Here is a 16,889-nt window from a genome sequence, read left to right as displayed (position 1 = left end):
ACTGGTGGGTTTCTACAGTAGAGTTTGGGTAGAACTGGTGGGTTTCTACAGTAGAGTCTGGGTAGAACTGGTGGGTTTCTACAGTAGAGTCTGGGTAGAACTGGTGGGTTTCTACAGTAGAGTCTGGGTAGAACTGGTGGGTTTCTACAGTAGAGTCTGGGTAGAACTGCTGGGTTTCTACAGTAGATTCTGAATAGAACTGGTGGGTTTTTACAGTAGAGTCTGGGTAGAACTGCTGGGTTTCTACAGTAGATTCTGAATAGAACTGGTGCCTTTGTACAATAGAATCTGGGTAGAACTGGTGGGTTTCTACAGTAGAGTCTGGGTAGAACTGGTGGGTTTCTACAGTAGAGTTTGGGTAGAACTGGTGGGTTTCTACAGTAGAGTCTGGGTTGAACTGGTGGGTTTCTACAGTAGAGTCTGGGTAGAACTGGTGGGTTTCTACAGTAGAGTCTGGGTAGAACTGGTGGGTTTCTACAATAGAATCTGAATAGAACTGGTGGGTTTCTACAGTAGAATCTGAATAGAACTGGTGGGTTTCTACAGTAGAGTCTGGGTAGAACTGGTGGGTTTCTACAGTAGAGTCTGGGTAGAACTGGTGGGTTTCTACAGTAGTGTCTAGGTAGAACTGGTGGGTTTCTACAGTAGAGTCTGGGTAGAACTGCTGGGTTTCTACAGTAGATTCTGAATAGAACTGGTGCCTTTGTACAATAGAATCTGGGTAGAACTGGTGGGTTTCTACAGTAGATTCTGGGTAGAACTGGTGGGTTTCTACAATAGAATCTGAGTAGAACTGGTTGTTTCTACAATAGAATCTGAATAGAACTGGTGCCTTTCTACAGTAGAGTCTGGATAGAACTGGTGGGTTTCTACAGTAGAGTCTGGGTAGAACTGGTGGGTTTCTACAGTAGAGTCTGGATAGAACTGGTGGGTTTCTACAGTAGTGTCTGGGTAGAACTGGTGGGTTTCCACGGTAGAGTCTGGATAGAACTGGTGGGTTTCCACGGTAGAGTCTGGGTAGAACTGGTGGGTTTCTACAGTAGAGTCTGGGTAGAACTGGTGGGTTTCTACAGTAGAGTCTGGGTAGAACTGCTGGGTTTCTACAGTAGAGTTTGGGTAGAACTGGTGGGTTTCTACAGTAGATTCTGGGTAGAACTGGTGGGTTTCTACAGTAGAGTTTGGGTAGAACTGGTGGGTTTCTACAGTAGAGTCTGGGTAGAACTGGTGGGTTTCTACAGTAGAGTTTGGGTAGAACTGGTGGGTTTCTACAGTAGTGTCTGGGTAGAACTGGTGGGTTTCCACGGTAGAGTCTGGATAGAACTGGTGGGTTTCCACGGTAGAGTCTGGGTAGAACTGGTGGGTTTCTACAGTAGAGTCTGGGTAGAACTGCTGGGTTTCTACAGTAGAGTCTGGGTAGAACTGCTGGGTTTCTACAGTAGAGTTTGGGTAGAACTGGTGGGTTTCTACAGTAGATTCTGGGTAGAACTGGTGGGTTTCTACAGTAGAGTCTGGGTAGAACTGCTGGGTTTCTACAGTAGATTCTGAATAGAACTGGTGCCTTTGTACAATAGAATCTGGGTAGAACTGGTGGGTTTCTACAGTAGAGTCTGGGTAGAACTGGTGGGTTTCTACAGTAGAGTTTGGGTAGAACTGGTGGGTTTCTACAGTAGAGTCTGGGTTGAACTGGTGGGTTTCTACAGTAGAGTCTGGGTAGAACTGGTGGGTTTCTACAGTAGAGTCTGGGTAGAACTGGTGGGTTTCTACAATAGAATCTGAATAGAACTGGTGGGTTTCTACAGTAGAATCTGAATAGAACTGGTGGGTTTCTACAGTAGAGTCTGGGTAGAACTGGTGGGTTTCTACAGTAGAGTCTGGGTAGAACTGGTGGGTTTCTACAGTAGTGTCTAGGTAGAACTGGTGGGTTTCTACAGTAGAGTCTGGGTAGAACTGCTGGGTTTCTACAGTAGATTCTGAATAGAACTGGTGCCTTTGTACAATAGAATCTGGGTAGAACTGGTGGGTTTCTACAGTAGATTCTGGGTAGAACTGGTGGGTTTCTACAATAGAATCTGAGTAGAACTGGTTGTTTCTACAATAGAATCTGAATAGAACTGGTGCCTTTCTACAGTAGAGTCTGGATAGAACTGGTGGGTTTCTACAGTAGAGTCTGGGTAGAACTGGTGGGTTTCTACAGTAGAGTCTGGATAGAACTGGTGGGTTTCTACAGTAGTGTCTGGGTAGAACTGGTGGGTTTCCACGGTAGAGTCTGGATAGAACTGGTGGGTTTCCACGGTAGAGTCTGGGTAGAACTGGTGGGTTTCTACAGTAGAGTCTGGGTAGAACTGGTGGGTTTCTACAGTAGAGTCTGGGTAGAACTGCTGGGTTTCTACAGTAGAGTTTGGGTAGAACTGGTGGGTTTCTACAGTAGATTCTGGGTAGAACTGGTGGGTTTCTACAGTAGAGTTTGGGTAGAACTGGTGGGTTTCTACAGTAGAGTCTGGGTAGAACTGGTGGGTTTCTACAGTAGAGTTTGGGTAGAACTGGTGGGTTTCTACAGTAGTGTCTGGGTAGAACTGGTGGGTTTCCACGGTAGAGTCTGGATAGAACTGGTGGGTTTCCACGGTAGAGTCTGGGTAGAACTGGTGGGTTTCTACAGTAGAGTCTGGGTAGAACTGCTGGGTTTCTACAGTAGAGTCTGGGTAGAACTGCTGGGTTTCTACAGTAGAGTTTGGGTAGAACTGGTGGGTTTCTACAGTAGATTCTGGGTAGAACTGGTGGGTTTCTACAGTAGAGTTTGGGTAGAACTGGTGGGTTTCTACAGTAGAGTCTGGGTAGAACTGGTGGGTTTCTACAGTAGAGTTTGGGTAGAACTGCTGGGTTTCTACAGTAGAGTTTGGGTAGAACTGGTGGGTTTCTACAGTAGATTCTGGGTAGAACTGGTGGGTTTCTACAGTAGAGTTTGGGTAGAACTGGTGGGTTTCTACAGTAGATTCTGGGTAGAACTGGTGGGTTTTTACAGTAGAGTCTGGGTAGAACTGCTGGGTTTCTACAGTAGATTCTGAATAGAACTGGTGCCTTTGTACAATAGAATCTGGGTAGAACTGGTGGGTTTCTACAGTAGAGTCTGGGTAGAACTGGTGGGTTTCTACAGTAGAGTTTGGGTAGAACTGGTGGGTTTCTACAGTAGAGTCTGGGTAGAACTGGTGGGTTTCTACAGTAGAGTCTGGGTAGAACTGGTGGGTTTCTACAGTAGAGTCTGGGTAGAACTGGTGGGTTTCTACAATAGAATCTGAATAGAACTGGTGGGTTTCTACAGTAGAATCTGAATAGAACTGGTGGGTTTCTACAGTAGAGTCTGGGTAGAACTGGTGGGTTTCTACAGTAGAGTCTGGGTAGAACTGGTGGGTTTCTACAGTAGTGTCTAGGTAGAACTGGTGGGTTTCTACAGTAGAGTCTGGGTAGAACTGCTGGGTTTCTACAGTAGATTCTGAATAGAACTGGTGCCTTTGTACAATAGAATCTGGGTAGAACTGGTGGGTTTCTACAGTAGATTCTGGGTAGAACTGGTGGGTTTCTACAATAGAATCTGAGTAGAACTGGTTGTTTCTACAATAGAATCTGAATAGAACTGGTGCCTTTCTACAGTAGAGTCTGGATAGAACTGGTGGGTTTCTACAGTAGAGTCTGGGTAGAACTGGTGGGTTTCTACAGTAGAGTCTGGATAGAACTGGTGGGTTTCTACAGTAGTGTCTGGGTAGAACTGGTGGGTTTCCATGGTAGAGTCTGGATAGAACTGGTGGGTTTCCACGGTAGAGTCTGGGTAGAACTGGTGGGTTTCTACAGTAGAGTCTGGGTAGAACTGGTGGGTTTCTACAGTAGAGTCTGGGTAGAACTGCTGGGTTTCTACAGTAGAGTTTGGGTAGAACTGGTGGGTTTCTACAGTAGATTCTGGGTAGAACTGGTGGGTTTCTACAGTAGAGTTTGGGTAGAACTGGTGGGTTTCTACAGTAGAGTCTGGGTAGAACTGGTGGGTTTCTACAGTAGAGTTTGGGTAGAACTGGTGGGTTTCTACAGTAGTGTCTGGGTAGAACTGGTGGGTTTCCACGGTAGAGTCTGGATAGAACTGGTGGGTTTCCACGGTAGAGTCTGGATAGAACTGGTGGGTTTCTACAGTAGAGTCTGGGTAGAACTGGTGGGTTTCTACAGTAGAGTCTGGATAGAACTGGTGGGTTTCTACAGTAGTGTCTGGGTAGAACTGGTGGGTTTCCACGGTAGAATCTGAATAGAACTGGTGCCTTTCTACAGTAGAGTCTGGATAGAACTGGTGGGTTTCTACAGTAGAGTCTGGGTAGAACTGGTGGGTTTCTACAGTAGAGTTTGGGTAGAACTGGTGGGTTTCTACAGTAGAGTCTGGGTAGAACTGGTGGGTTTCTACAGTAGAGTTTGGGTAGAACTGGTGGGTTTCTACAGTAGTGTCTGGGTAGAACTGGTGGGTTTCCACGGTAGAGTCTGGATAGAACTGGTGGGTTTCCACGGTAGAGTCTGGATAGAACTGGTGGGTTTCTACAGTAGAGTCTGGGTAGAACTGGTGGGTTTCTACAGTAGAGTCTGGATAGAACTGGTGGGTTTCTACAGTAGTGTCTGGGTAGAACTGGTGGGTTTCCACGGTAGAATCTGAATAGAACTGGTGCCTTTCTACAGTAGAGTCTGGATAGAACTGGTGGGTTTCTACAGTAGAGTCTGGGTAGAACTGGTGGGTTTCTACAGTAGAGTCTGGATAGAACTGGTGGGTTTCTACAGTAGTGTCTGGGTAGAACTGGTGGGTTTCCATGGTAGAGTCTGGATAGAACTGGTGGGTTTCCACGGTAGAGTCTGGGTAGAACTGGTGGGTTTCTACAGTAGAGTCTGGGTAGAACTGGTGGGTTTCTACAGTAGAGTCTGGGTAGAACTGCTGGGTTTCTACAGTAGAGTTTGGGTAGAACTGGTGGGTTTCTACAGTAGATTCTGGGTAGAACTGGTGGGTTTCTACAGTAGAGTTTGGGTAGAACTGGTGGGTTTCTACAGTAGAGTCTGGGTAGAACTGGTGGGTTTCTACAGTAGAGTTTGGGTAGAACTGCTGGGTTTCTACAGTAGAGTTTGGGTAGAACTGGTGGGTTTCTACAGTAGATTCTGGGTAGAACTGGTGGGTTTCTACAGTAGAGTTTGGGTAGAACTGGTGGGTTTCTACAGTAGAGTCTGGGTAGAACTGGTGGGTTTCTACAGTAGAGTTTGGGTAGAACTGGTGGGTTTCTACAGTAGATTCTGGGTAGAACTGGTGGGTTTCTACAGTAGAGTTTGGGTAGAACTGGTGGGTTTCTACAGTAGAGTCTGGGTAGAACTGGTGGGTTTCTACAGTAGAGTTTGGGTAGAACTGGTGGGTTTCTACAGTAGAGTCTGGGTAGAACTGGTGGGTTTCTGCTGTAGAAGTTTGGTAGAATGTGCATTTTTCTGTGGTCAATTTTCAGTGTACATATTGTGCATTTCTGTATCAGTAGAGTTGGTGCGTTTCTACTGAAGAGTTTTGGCAGAATTAATGAGTTTCTGCAGGAGAGTCTAAGTAAAGTCTTGGTAGAATCTGTGTTTTTCTGTTGAAATGGAGCGTTTCTGTGGACGATTCTCAGTATATGTACTGACTGCGTATTTCTGTCGAAGAGTTTCAGTACAATTGTATAGAATCAGTGTGTTTCTGCAGTAGAGTTCCAGTAGAATCAGTTTTCAGTGTGTTTCTGTGATTGATTTTCAGTAGAACTGGCGGATTTCTGCAGAAGAGTCTTACTGATATTTCTGTATAAAAGTACTGAGTAGAAGTATTCAGTAGAACCACTGTGTTTCTACATCTGAGTCTCAGTAGAAATGATGCACTTCTGTAGTTGAGTTTAAGTAGAGTTTGTGAATCTCTTGAGTAGACTGTCAGTAGAATCAACAGATTTTTGCGTAAAAGTCTTGGTAGAGTCTTCTTACTTCTGCACGAGGATCTGGGTAGAATCAGTGCATTTCTGCGGTGGAGTCTCAGTAGAATTTTTTGGTAGAATGAGTGTTTTTCTGTTGCAGTGTCAAAATAAAATCAGTGCGTATCTGTGATGGAGTTTCAATAGAATCTGAGTATTTGTAGTAGAGTCTCAGTAAAATAAAACTCTTCCTCAGAAGTCTTCCTCAGCCTGCAGGGATGAACGTAAACTGCTCACTCAGATAAACAAACTCAGTTGTTTGTTTGAGGTGTTCACTGTCATAACTCACAAATAGACATCACAGCACCATCACAGGAAAAACAGGGTCAAGCTGCTCCGTGCTGCCTTCAGGGACTCCTTACAGTGTGTTAGTGTGTGTGTGTGTGTGTGTCGGGGGGCAGTGCGCATGCGCCATGCTTGCGGAAGAAGCCAGTGTGTTTACAGTTAGTCCACCGGGTCAGTGCGGGTCAGTTCGGGTCTGAGGCTCCGGGAACATGAGCTGCGGTCCGGACTTCTCCCGCCGGAACCCGCAGGACGACTTCCAGCTGATCCAGCGGGTCGGCAGCGGCACGTACGGTGACGTTTATAAGGTACACAGCGACATCACAGCGCGGATTTACTGAGCGCTAGCAGCGGGTTAGCCTGGGTCTAACACGAGTCTAACACGGGTCTAACACGGGTTAAACACGGGACTGTCTCTGTGTTTAAAACGGGTTCAATGTGTGTGTGTGTGTGTGTGTGTGTGTGTGTGTGTGTGTGTGTGCTGGGGATAACATGATCAATCTGAGATCAGCTGATTGGTCTGGAGTCTGGAGCCAATCATGGTCCAGTATTCAGCTGACACAGTGTGATGTGGAGACTTGAACAAACACTGAGAATGAACTTTACAGTGAAGCAGAAATTAATATTTACAGACTCACAGATTCTGGATTTTTAATGAAGGAAAAGAAAAACACATCAGACCCAAATTATTTCTGAAAAGTACTTTTATTTCTTCAACATGTGGAGAATCTTTAAAGTGACGCTGTAGAAATACTACAAGTTACAAGTTTAAGTCCTGCATCCAAACTATCAAAGTACCGAGAGATTAAATATAAACATGATGTCATTATGCAGACTGGTCCATGTCAGAGAACTGCAACTAATGATTCATGTCATGATCAGTTAAAGTATTAAAACAACAGTCAGGAGCTGTGATCATTTCTCCTGTTCATACTGTTAGAATCCCTGCAGGTGTTGTAGGTGTTTGTTGGTGTTGCAGGTGTTGGTGTTGCAGGTGTTTGTTGGTGTTGCAGGTGTTGGTGTTGCAGGTGTTTGTTGGTGTTGCAGGTGTTGGTGTTGCAGGTGTTTGTTGGTGTTGCAGGTGTTGGTGTTGCAGGTGTTTCAGGTGTTTGTTGGTGTTGCAGGTGTTTGTTGGTGTTGCAGGTGTTTCAGGTGTTTGTTGGTGTTTGCAGGTGTTTGTTGGTGTTGCAGGTGTTGGTGTTGCAGGTGTTGCAGGTGTTTGTTGGTGTTGCAGGTGTTGGTGTTGCAGGTGTTTCAGGTGTTTGTTGGTGTTGCAGGTGTTTGTTGGTGTTTGCAGGTGTTTGTTGGTGTTGCAGGTGTTGGTGTTGCAGGTGTTTGTTGGTGTTGCAGGTGTTTCAGGTGTTTGTTGGTGTTTGCAGGTGTTTGTTGGTGTTGCAGGTGTTTGCAGGTGTTTGTTGGTGTTGCAGGTGTTTGCAGGTGTTTGCAGGTGTTTGCAGGTGTTTGTTGGTGTTGCAGGTGTTTGCAGGTGTTTGTTGGTGTTGCAGGTGTTTGTTGGTGTTGCAGGTGTTTGTTGGTGTTGCAGGTGTTTGCAGGTGTTTGCAGGTGTTTGTTGGTGTTGCAGGTGTTTGCAGGTGTTTGTTGGTGTTGCAGGTGTTTGTTGGTGTTGCAGGTGTTTGTTGGTGTTGCAGGTGTTTGTTGGTGTTTGTTGGTGTTGCAGGTGTTTGTTGGTGTTGGTGTTGCAGGTGTTGCAGGTGTTTGTTGGTGTTGCAGGTGTTTGCAGGTGTTTCACGTGTTTCAGGTGTTTGTTGGTGTTGCAGGTGTTTGTTGGTGTTGCAGGTGTTTGTTGGTGTTTGCAGGTGTTTGTTGGTGTTGCAGGTGTTGCAGGTGTTTGTTGGTGTTGCAGGTGTTTGCAGGTGTTTGTTGGTGTTGCAGGTGTTGCAGGTGTTTGTTGGTGTTGCAGGTGTTTGTTGGTGTTGGTGTTGCAGGTGTTTGTTGGTGTTGGTGTTGCAGGTGTTTGCAGGTGTTTGCAGGTGTTTGTTGGTGTTGCAGGTGTTTGCAGGTGTTTGCAGGTGTTTCAGGTGTTTGCAGGTGTTTGCAGGTGTTTCAGGTGTTTGCAGGTGTTTGTTGGTGTTGGTGTTGCAGGTGTTTGCAGGTGTTTGCAGGTGTTTGTTGGTGTTGCAGGTGTTTGCAGGTGTTTGCAGGTGTTTGTTGGTGTTGCAGGTGTTTGCAGGTGTTTGCAGGTGTTTCAGGTGTTTGCAGGTGTTTGCAGGTGTTTCAGGTGTTTGCAGGTGTTTGTTGGTGTTGCAGGTGTTTGCAGGTGTTTCAGGTGTTTGTTGGTGTTTGCAGGTGTTTGTTGGTGTTTGTTGGTGTTGCAGGTGTTGCAGGTGTTTGTTGGTGTTGCAGGTGTTTGCAGGTGTTTGCTGGTGTTGCAGGTGTTGCAGGTGTTTGTTGGTGTTGCAGGTGTTTGTTGGTGTTGGTGTTGCAGGTGTTTGCAGGTGTTTGTTGGTGTTGCAGGTGTTTGTTGGTGTTGCAGGTGTTTGCAGGTGTTTGCAGGTGTTTGTTGGTGTTGCAGGTGTTTGCAGGTGTTTGCAGGTGTTTGTTGGTGTTGCAGGTGTTTGCAGGTGTTTGTTGGTGTTGGTGTTGCAGGTGTTTGCAGGTGTTTGCAGGTGTTTGTTGGTGTTGCAGGTGTTTGCAGGTGTTTGCAGGTGTTTCAGGTGTTTGCAGGTGTTTGTTGGTGTTGCAGGTGTTTGCAGGTGTTTGTTGGTGTTGCAGGTGTTTGCAGGTGTTTGTTGGTGTTGCAGGTGTTTGCAGGTGTTTGTTGGTGTTGCAGGTGTTTGCAGGTGTTTGCAGGTGTTTCAGGTGTTTGCAGGTGTTTGCAGGTGTTTCAGGTGTTTGTTGGTGTTGCAGGTGTTGGTGTTACAGGTGTTTGCAGGTGTTTCAGGTGTTTCAGGTGTTTGCAGGTGTTTGTTGGTGTTGGTGTTGCAGGTGTTTGCAGGTGTTTCAGGTGTTTCAGGTGTTTGTTGGTGTTGCAGGTGTTTGCAGGTGTTTCAGGTGTTTCAGGTGTTTGCAGGTGTTTGCAGGTGTTTGCAGGTGTTTCAGGTGTTTCAGGTGTTTGTTGGTGTTGCAGGTGTTGGTGTTGCAGGTGTTTGCAGGTGTTTGTTGGTGTTGGTGTTGCAGGTGTTGGTGTTGCAGGTGTTTGCAGGTGTTTCAGGTGTTTCAGGTGTTTGTTGGTGTTGGTGTTGCAGGTGTTGGTGTTGCAGGTGTTTGCAGGTGTTTGGTGTGATGGTGCAGCTGGAGGTCAGGGTGACTCTGACATCCTGGTGTTTGTTGGTGTTGGTGTTGCAGGTGTTTGCAGGTGTTTGTTGGTGTTGCAGGTGTTTGTTGGTGTTGCAGGTGTTTGCAGGTGTTTGCAGGTGTTTGTTGGTGTTGCAGGTGTTTGCAGGTGTTTGCAGGTGTTTGTTGGTGTTGCAGGTGTTTGCAGGTGTTTGTTGGTGTTGGTGTTGCAGGTGTTTGCAGGTGTTTGCAGGTGTTTGTTGGTGTTGCAGGTGTTTGCAGGTGTTTGCAGGTGTTTCAGGTGTTTGCAGGTGTTTGTTGGTGTTGCAGGTGTTTGCAGGTGTTTGTTGGTGTTGCAGGTGTTTGCAGGTGTTTGTTGGTGTTGCAGGTGTTTGCAGGTGTTTGTTGGTGTTGCAGGTGTTTGCAGGTGTTTGCAGGTGTTTCAGGTGTTTGCAGGTGTTTGCAGGTGTTTCAGGTGTTTGTTGGTGTTGCAGGTGTTGGTGTTACAGGTGTTTGCAGGTGTTTCAGGTGTTTCAGGTGTTTGCAGGTGTTTGTTGGTGTTGGTGTTGCAGGTGTTTGCAGGTGTTTCAGGTGTTTCAGGTGTTTGTTGGTGTTGCAGGTGTTTGCAGGTGTTTCAGGTGTTTCAGGTGTTTGCAGGTGTTTGCAGGTGTTTGCAGGTGTTTCAGGTGTTTCAGGTGTTTGTTGGTGTTGCAGGTGTTGGTGTTGCAGGTGTTTGCAGGTGTTTGTTGGTGTTGGTGTTGCAGGTGTTGGTGTTGCAGGTGTTTGCAGGTGTTTGGTGTGATGGTGCAGCTGGAGGTCAGGGTGACTCTGACATCCTGCTTCCTCTCTGTTGTCTCTGTCAGCTCTCTCTCTCTCTCTCTCTCTCTCTCTCTCTCTCTCTCTCTCTCTCTCTCTCTCTCTCTCTCTCTCTCATTGGCGTCCTGGTCACTGAGGGTCACTGAGGCCTCATGGGAAATCTCCGGTGACGGTGGCTCTGATGCTGCTGGAGCGAAACTGAACTTGACGGCAGAAAAAAATGAAAGTTGTCCATTAAGTTGATCAATAATTCAGCAGCGTCCCTGTTGCTGCTTCCTGTAACACAACCCCCCCGTCACCCCCGTCACCCTGCAGACTTCCACCTTGACTTTGACATCTCTGATTGGCTGTCAGGATGCTGGTGTCACATTTCCTGCTCAAGTTTCACAATAAAGCTGATCATTTCCTCGATAAATACAGTTTTTTAGGTCAGAAAACTGAAAAATATGATCAGTTTCTTTGAAGAACAAAGTGACGTCTGCAGATGTCTCGTTGTGTTCGACAGTCAGACTGACGGCTGCAAAACAGAATATCAAACATCATTACACAATGAAATATAATAAAAACATCTGAGTCTGTTTAGTTTTCACATCCTCACGTCATCACAGTAAACATTTAGAGTCTTTATGGCGTTTTATATGAAATTCAACAGCATGATAAGCTGAAATAAAACATGTGACAGAAGAGCTGCCTTCAAACTACAAAATACAATAGTAAATAAATACAATATATAAATATAAATAAATACAAAGACAACAAATGAAGAGAAGAGTTCAGGAATCAAAGAAATGACCTGTGACCTCAGTGACCTCAGTGACCTCAGTGACCTGCAGACCAGCTGAGTCCAGAGGAAAACATTTCACAAAATCAATCAAATCAATCAATCAAGCTTTCTTAGTGCAGCAGGTCAGTGTGATGACGGAACAAACGTTGACGAGGTTTGAACAGTTCAAACAAAATGATAAACATGTCAGTGAACACGTGACGTCACACATCATGTGACCTCCCGTTTAATTCAGTGAGATCTTCACACACACACACACACACACACACACACACACACACACGCACACACGCGCACACACACACACACACACACACACACACACGCTCCGCCCCCTCACCTTCACTGATCAATACCTGGTTGGGCCATTTCCCACGATCCTCTGCTCCGACTCTGTGTGTGTGTGTGTTTGTGTGATTAGCATATGTGTGTGATTAGCATTATTAGCATCAGAGTGAGCCCCCCCCCCCCCCCATCAGAAGTTATTGATTGTCCTGATGCTCCATCAGCTCATATCGACCAACAGGACGGATGCTGCTGCTTCACCTTCCAGCAGGTCAGTGGCTGCAGGAGGGGGGGTCGGATGGAGGAGGGGGGATGGAGGAGGGGGGTCGGATGGAGGAGGGGGGGGGTCGGATGGAGGGGGGGGGGGTCGGATGGAAGAGGGGGGGGATGGGGGGGGATGGAGGAGGGGGGTCGGATGGGGGGGGGGGGGATGGAGGGGGGGGGTGGAGGAGGGGGGTCGGATGGGGGGGGGGGGATTATCATGATCTGTATTTTAATTAACACTCAGCAGTGTGTCGACTCACAACTGTGAATATAATCAGTGTGGAAATGCTGAAACAGCAACATGATGGAGGAGGAGGAAGAGGAGAGCAGGAGGAAGAGGAGAGAGGGAGGGAGGTAGGGAGAAGAGGAGAGCAGGAGGAGAGGGGAGGAGGAGAGGAGGAGGAAGAGGGGAGGAGGAGGGAGGTAGGGAGAAGAGGAGAGAGGGAGGGAGGTAGGGAGAAGAGGAGAGCAGGAGGAGAGGGGAGGGAGGGAGAGGGGAGGAGGAGAGGAGGAGGAAGAGGGGAGGAGGAGGGAGGTAGGGAGAAGAGGAGAGAGGGAGGGAGGTAGGGAGAAGAGGAGAGCAGGAGGAAGAGGAGAGGAGGAGGAAGAGGGGAGGAGGAGGGAGGTAGGGAGAAGAGGAGAGCAGGAGGAAGAGGGGAGGAGGAGGAAGAGGAGAGGGAGAGGAGGAGGAGGAGGAGGAGGAAGAGGAGAGAGGGAGGGAGGGAGAGGAGGAGAAGAGAGGGAGAAGAGGAGAGCAGGAGGAGAGGGGGAAGAGGAGAGGGAGAGGAGGAGGAAGAGGAGAGAGGGAGGGAGGGAGAGGAGGAGAAGAGAAGGAGAAGAGGAGAGGAAGAGGAGAGGAAGAGGAGAGGGAGAGGAGAGGGAGAGGAGGAAGAGGAGAGGGAGAGGAGGAGGAAGAGGAGAGAGGAGGAGGAGAGCAGGAGGAGAGGAGAGGAAGAGGAGAGGGAGAGGAGGAAGAGGAGAGAGTCCCTTGTACACAGATTTGTTAGGAGGAACGTTCACGTGTTTCAAGAGAATTTGTGAGACTTTTCTCTGAGTTCAGATCCGTCGTGCGAGTCTTGACCAGACCGTCGGACTGGAGCAAGTTGTGACATCACCTGCTTCCAGTTTAGTTTATTGGTTGGACGGTTTAAAGGGACGGATTACCGAGAGCATCAAGGATGAAGGTTACAGGATTGATCTCCATTCTGGTCCTTGTTGTAGTTGGATGTCATGGAGCTGTGAGCGTGTGTGAGAGTGTACGTGCACGTGGAGATAGTGGAGTACGGCGTTAGCGGCAAATAAAAGCACAAAAAACATCAATATACAGAAAATATTCACACTGGGCGTTAACAGGCATTATTCTGACAAGTACACCTGCCGACACGCCTGTCTTTACACCTGGTCTGTGTGACTGGGTTTGTAGTCTGTGTGTGACTGGGTTTGTAGTCTCTGTGTGACTGGGTTTGTAGTCTGTGTGACTGGGTTTGTGGTCTGTGTGTGACTGGGTTTGTAGTCTGTGTGTGACTGGGTTTGTAGTCTGTGTGACTGGGTTTGTAGTCTGTGTGTGACTGGGTTTGTAGTCTGTGTGTGACTGGGTTTGTAGTCTGTGTGACTGGGTTTGTAGTCTCTGTGTGACTGGGTTTGTAGTCTCTGTGTGACTGGGTTTGTAGTCTGTGTGACTGGGTTTGTAGTCTCTGTGTGACTGGGTTTGTAGTCTGTGTGTGACTGGGTTTGTAGACTGTGTGACTGGGTTTGTAGTCTGTGTGTGACTGGGTTTGTAGTCTGTGTGACTGGGTTTGTAGTCTCTGTGTGACTGGGTTTGTAGTCTGTGTGACTGGGTTTGTAGTCTGTGTGTGACTGGGTTTGTAGTCTCTGTGTGACTGGGTTTGTGGTCTCTGTGTGTGACTGGGTTTGTAGTCTGTGTGTGACTGGGTTTGTAGTCTCTGTGTGACTGGGTTTGTGGTCTCTGTGTGACTGGGTTTGTAGTCTCTGTGTGTGACTGGGTTTGTAGTCTGTGTGTGACTGGGTTTGTAGTCTCTGTGTGACTGGGTTTGTAGTCTGTGTGTGACTGGGTTTGTAGTCTGTGTGACTGGGTTTGTAGTCTGTGTGACTGGGTTTGTAGTCTCTGTGTGACTGGGTTTGTAGTCTCTGTGTGACTGGGTTTGTAGTCTGTTTGTGACTGGGTTTGTAGACTGTGTGACTGGGTTTGTAGTCTCTGTGTGACTGGGTTTGTAGTCTCTGTGTGACTGGGTTTGTAGTCTCTGTGTGACTGGGTTTGTAGTCTGTGTGTGACTGGGTTTGTGGTCTGTGTGTGACTGGGTTTGTGGTCTCTGTGTGACTGGGTTTGTGGTCTGTGTGTGACTGGGTTTGTAGTCTGTGTGTGACTGGGTTTGTAGTCTGTGTGACTGGGTTTGTAGTCTGTGTGACTGGGTTTGTAGTCTGTGTGTGACTGGGTTTGTAGTCTCTGTGTGACTGGGTTTGTAGTCTCTGTGTGACTGGGTTTGTAGTCTGTGTGTGACTGGGTTTGTGGTCTCTGTGTGACTGGGTTTGTAGTCTCTGTGTGACTGGGTTTGTAGTCTCTGTGTGACTGGGTTTGTAGTCTGTGTGACTGGGTTTGTGGTCTCTGTGTGACTGGGTTTGTAGTCTGTGTGTGACTGGGTTTGTGGTCTCTGTGTGACTGGGTTTGTAGTCTGTGACTGGGTTTGTAGTCTGTGTGACTGGGTTTGTAGTCTGTGTGACTGGGTTTGTAGTCTGTGACTGGGTTTGTAGTCTCTGTGTGACTGGGTTTGTAGTCTGTGTGTGACTGGGTTTGTAGTCTGTGACTGGGTTTGTGGTCTGTGTGACTGGGTTTGTAGTCTGTGACTGGGTTTGTAGTCTGTGTGACTGGGTTTGTAGTCTCTGTGTGACTGGGTTTGTAGTTTTGTAGTCTGTGTGTGACTGGGCTTGTGGTCTCTGTGTGACTGGGTTTGTAGTCTGTGTGTGACTGGGTTTGTAGTCTGTGTGACTGGGTTTGTAGTCTCTGTGTGACTGGGTTTGTAGTCTCTGTGTGACTGGGTTTGTAGTCTGTGTGTGACTGGGTTTGTAGTCTCTGTGTGACTGGGTTTGTAGTCTCTGTGTGACTGGGTTTGTAGTCTGTGTGTGACTGGGTTTGTGGTCTCTGTGTGACTGGGTTTGTAGTCTCTGTGTGACTGGGTTTGTAGTCTGTGTGTGACTGGGCTTGTGGTCTCTGTGTGACTGGGTTTGTAGTCTGTGTGTGACTGGGTTTGTAGTCTGTGTGTGACTGGGTTTGTAGTCTGTGACTGGGTTTGTAGTCTGTGTGACTGGGTTTGTAGTCTGTGTGTGACTGGGTTTGTAGTCTGTGACTGGGTTTGTAGTCTCTGTGTGACTGGGTTTGTAGTCTCTGTGTGACTGGGTTTGTGGTCTCTGTGTGACTGGGTTTGTAGTCTGTGTGTGACTGGGTTTGTAGTCTGTGTGTGACTGGGTTTGTAGTCTGTGTGACTGGGTTTGTAGTCTGTGTGACTGGGTTTGTAGTCTGTGTGTGACTGGGTTTGTAGTCTCTGTGTGACTGGGTTTGTGGTCTCTGTGTGACTGGGTTTGTAGTCTCTGTGTGACTGGGTTTGTAGTCTCTGTGTGACTGGGTTTGTAGTCTCTGTGTGACTGGGTTTGTAGTCTGTGTGACTGGGTTTGTGGTCTCTGTGTGACTGGGTTTGTAGTCTGTGTGACTGGGTTTGTGGTCTCTGTGTGACTGGGTTTGTAGTCTGTGACTGGGTTTGTAGTCTGTGACTGGGTTTGTGGTCTGTGTGACTGGGTTTGTAGTCTGTGACTGGGTTTGTAGTCTGTGTGACTGGGTTTGTAGTCTCTGTGTGACTGGGTTTGTAGTCTCTGTGTGACTGGGTTTGTAGTCTGTGTGTGACTGGGTTTGTAGTCTCTGTGTGACTGGGTTTGTGGTCTCTGTGTGACTGGGTTTGTAGTCTGTGTGTGACTGGGTTTGTAGTCTGTGTGACTGGGTTTGTAGTCTGTGACTGGGTTTGTAGTCTCTGTGTGACTGGGTTTGTAGTTTTGTAGTCTGTGTGTGACTGGGCTTGTGGTCTCTGTGTGACTGGGTTTGTAGTCTGTGTGTGACTGGGTTTGTAGTCTGTGTGTGACTGGGTTTGTAGTCTGTGACTGGGTTTGTAGTCTGTGTGACTGGGTTTGTAGTCTGTGTGTGACTGGGTTTGTAGTCTGTGTGACTGGGTTTGTAGTCTGTGTGTGACTGGGTTTGTAGTCTGTGACTGGGTTTGTAGTCTGTGTGACTGGGTTTGTAGTATGTGACTAGGTTTGTAGTCTGTGTGACTGGGTTTGTAGTCTGTGACTGGGTTTGTAGTCTCTGTGTGACTGGGTTTGTAGTTTTGTAGTCTGTGTGTGACTGGGTTTGTAGTCTGTGTGACTGGCTTTGTAGTCTCTGTGTGACTGGGTTTGTAGTCTGTGTGTGACTGGGTTTGTAGTCTGTGTGTGACTGGGTTTGTAGTCTGTGTGACTGGGTTTGTAGTCTGTGACTGGGTTTGTAGTCTCTGTGTGACTGGGTTTGTAGTTTTGTAGTCTGTGTGTGACTGGGCTTGTGGTCTCTGTGTGACTGGGTTTGTAGTCTGTGTGTGACTGGGTTTGTAGTCTGTGTGTGACTGGGTTTGTAGTCTGTGACTGGGTTTGTAGTCTGTGTGACTGGGTTTGTAGTCTGTGTGTGACTGGGTTTGTAGTCTGTGTGACTGGGTTTGTAGTCTGTGTGTGACTGGGTTTGTAGTCTGTGACTGGGTTTGTAGTCTGTGTGACTGGGTTTGTAGTATGTGACTAGGTTTGTAGTCTGTGTGACTGGGTTTGTAGTCTGTGACTGGGTTTGTAGTCTCTGTGTGACTGGGTTTGTAGTTTTGTAGTCTGTGTGTGACTGGGTTTGTAGTCTGTGTGACTGGGTTTGTAGTCTGTGACTGGGTTTGTGGTCAGTGTGTGACTGGGTTTGTAGTCTGTGTGACTGGGTTTGTAGTCTGTGTGTGACTGGGTTTGTAGTCTCTGTGTGACTGGGTTTGTGGTCTGTGTGTGACTGGGTTTGTGGTCTGTGTGTGAGTGGGTTTGTGGTCTCTGTGTGACTGGGTTTGTGGTCTGTGTGACTGGGTTTGTAGTCTGTGTGACTGGGTTTGTGGTCTCTGTGTGACTGGGTTTGTAGTCTGTGACTGGGTTTGTAGTCTGTGTGACTGGGTTTGTAGTCT

General features: G+C 47.5%; 1 protein-coding gene across 2 annotated transcripts in view; it reads left to right on the top strand.

Annotated features, from left to right (window-relative positions):
* Positions 1 to 6,360: 6,360 nt before the first annotated feature.
* LOC121881858 (mitogen-activated protein kinase kinase kinase kinase 3-like) overlaps positions 6,361 to 16,889 on the top strand; it is a 67,407-nt gene continuing 56,878 nt past the window's right edge. Inside the window, exon 1 of one of the 2 annotated variants that reach the window (XM_042389619.1) lies at positions 6,361 to 6,577. In XM_042389619.1, coding sequence (XP_042245553.1) covers positions 6,482 to 6,577 — 96 coding nt within the window. In that variant the 5' untranslated portion in view covers positions 6,361 to 6,481. Of the gene's footprint in view, positions 6,578 to 11,409; positions 11,660 to 16,889 lie in introns of those variants that run through there. The other variant, XM_042389618.1, reaches the window with a different exon arrangement.

The sequence above is a fragment of the Thunnus maccoyii genome, chromosome 2, assembly GCF_910596095.1.
Source record: "Thunnus maccoyii chromosome 2, fThuMac1.1, whole genome shotgun sequence".
Lineage (NCBI taxonomy): Eukaryota > Metazoa > Chordata > Actinopteri > Scombriformes > Scombridae > Thunnus > Thunnus maccoyii.
This window is presented reverse-complemented; position numbering and strand designations above follow the sequence as displayed.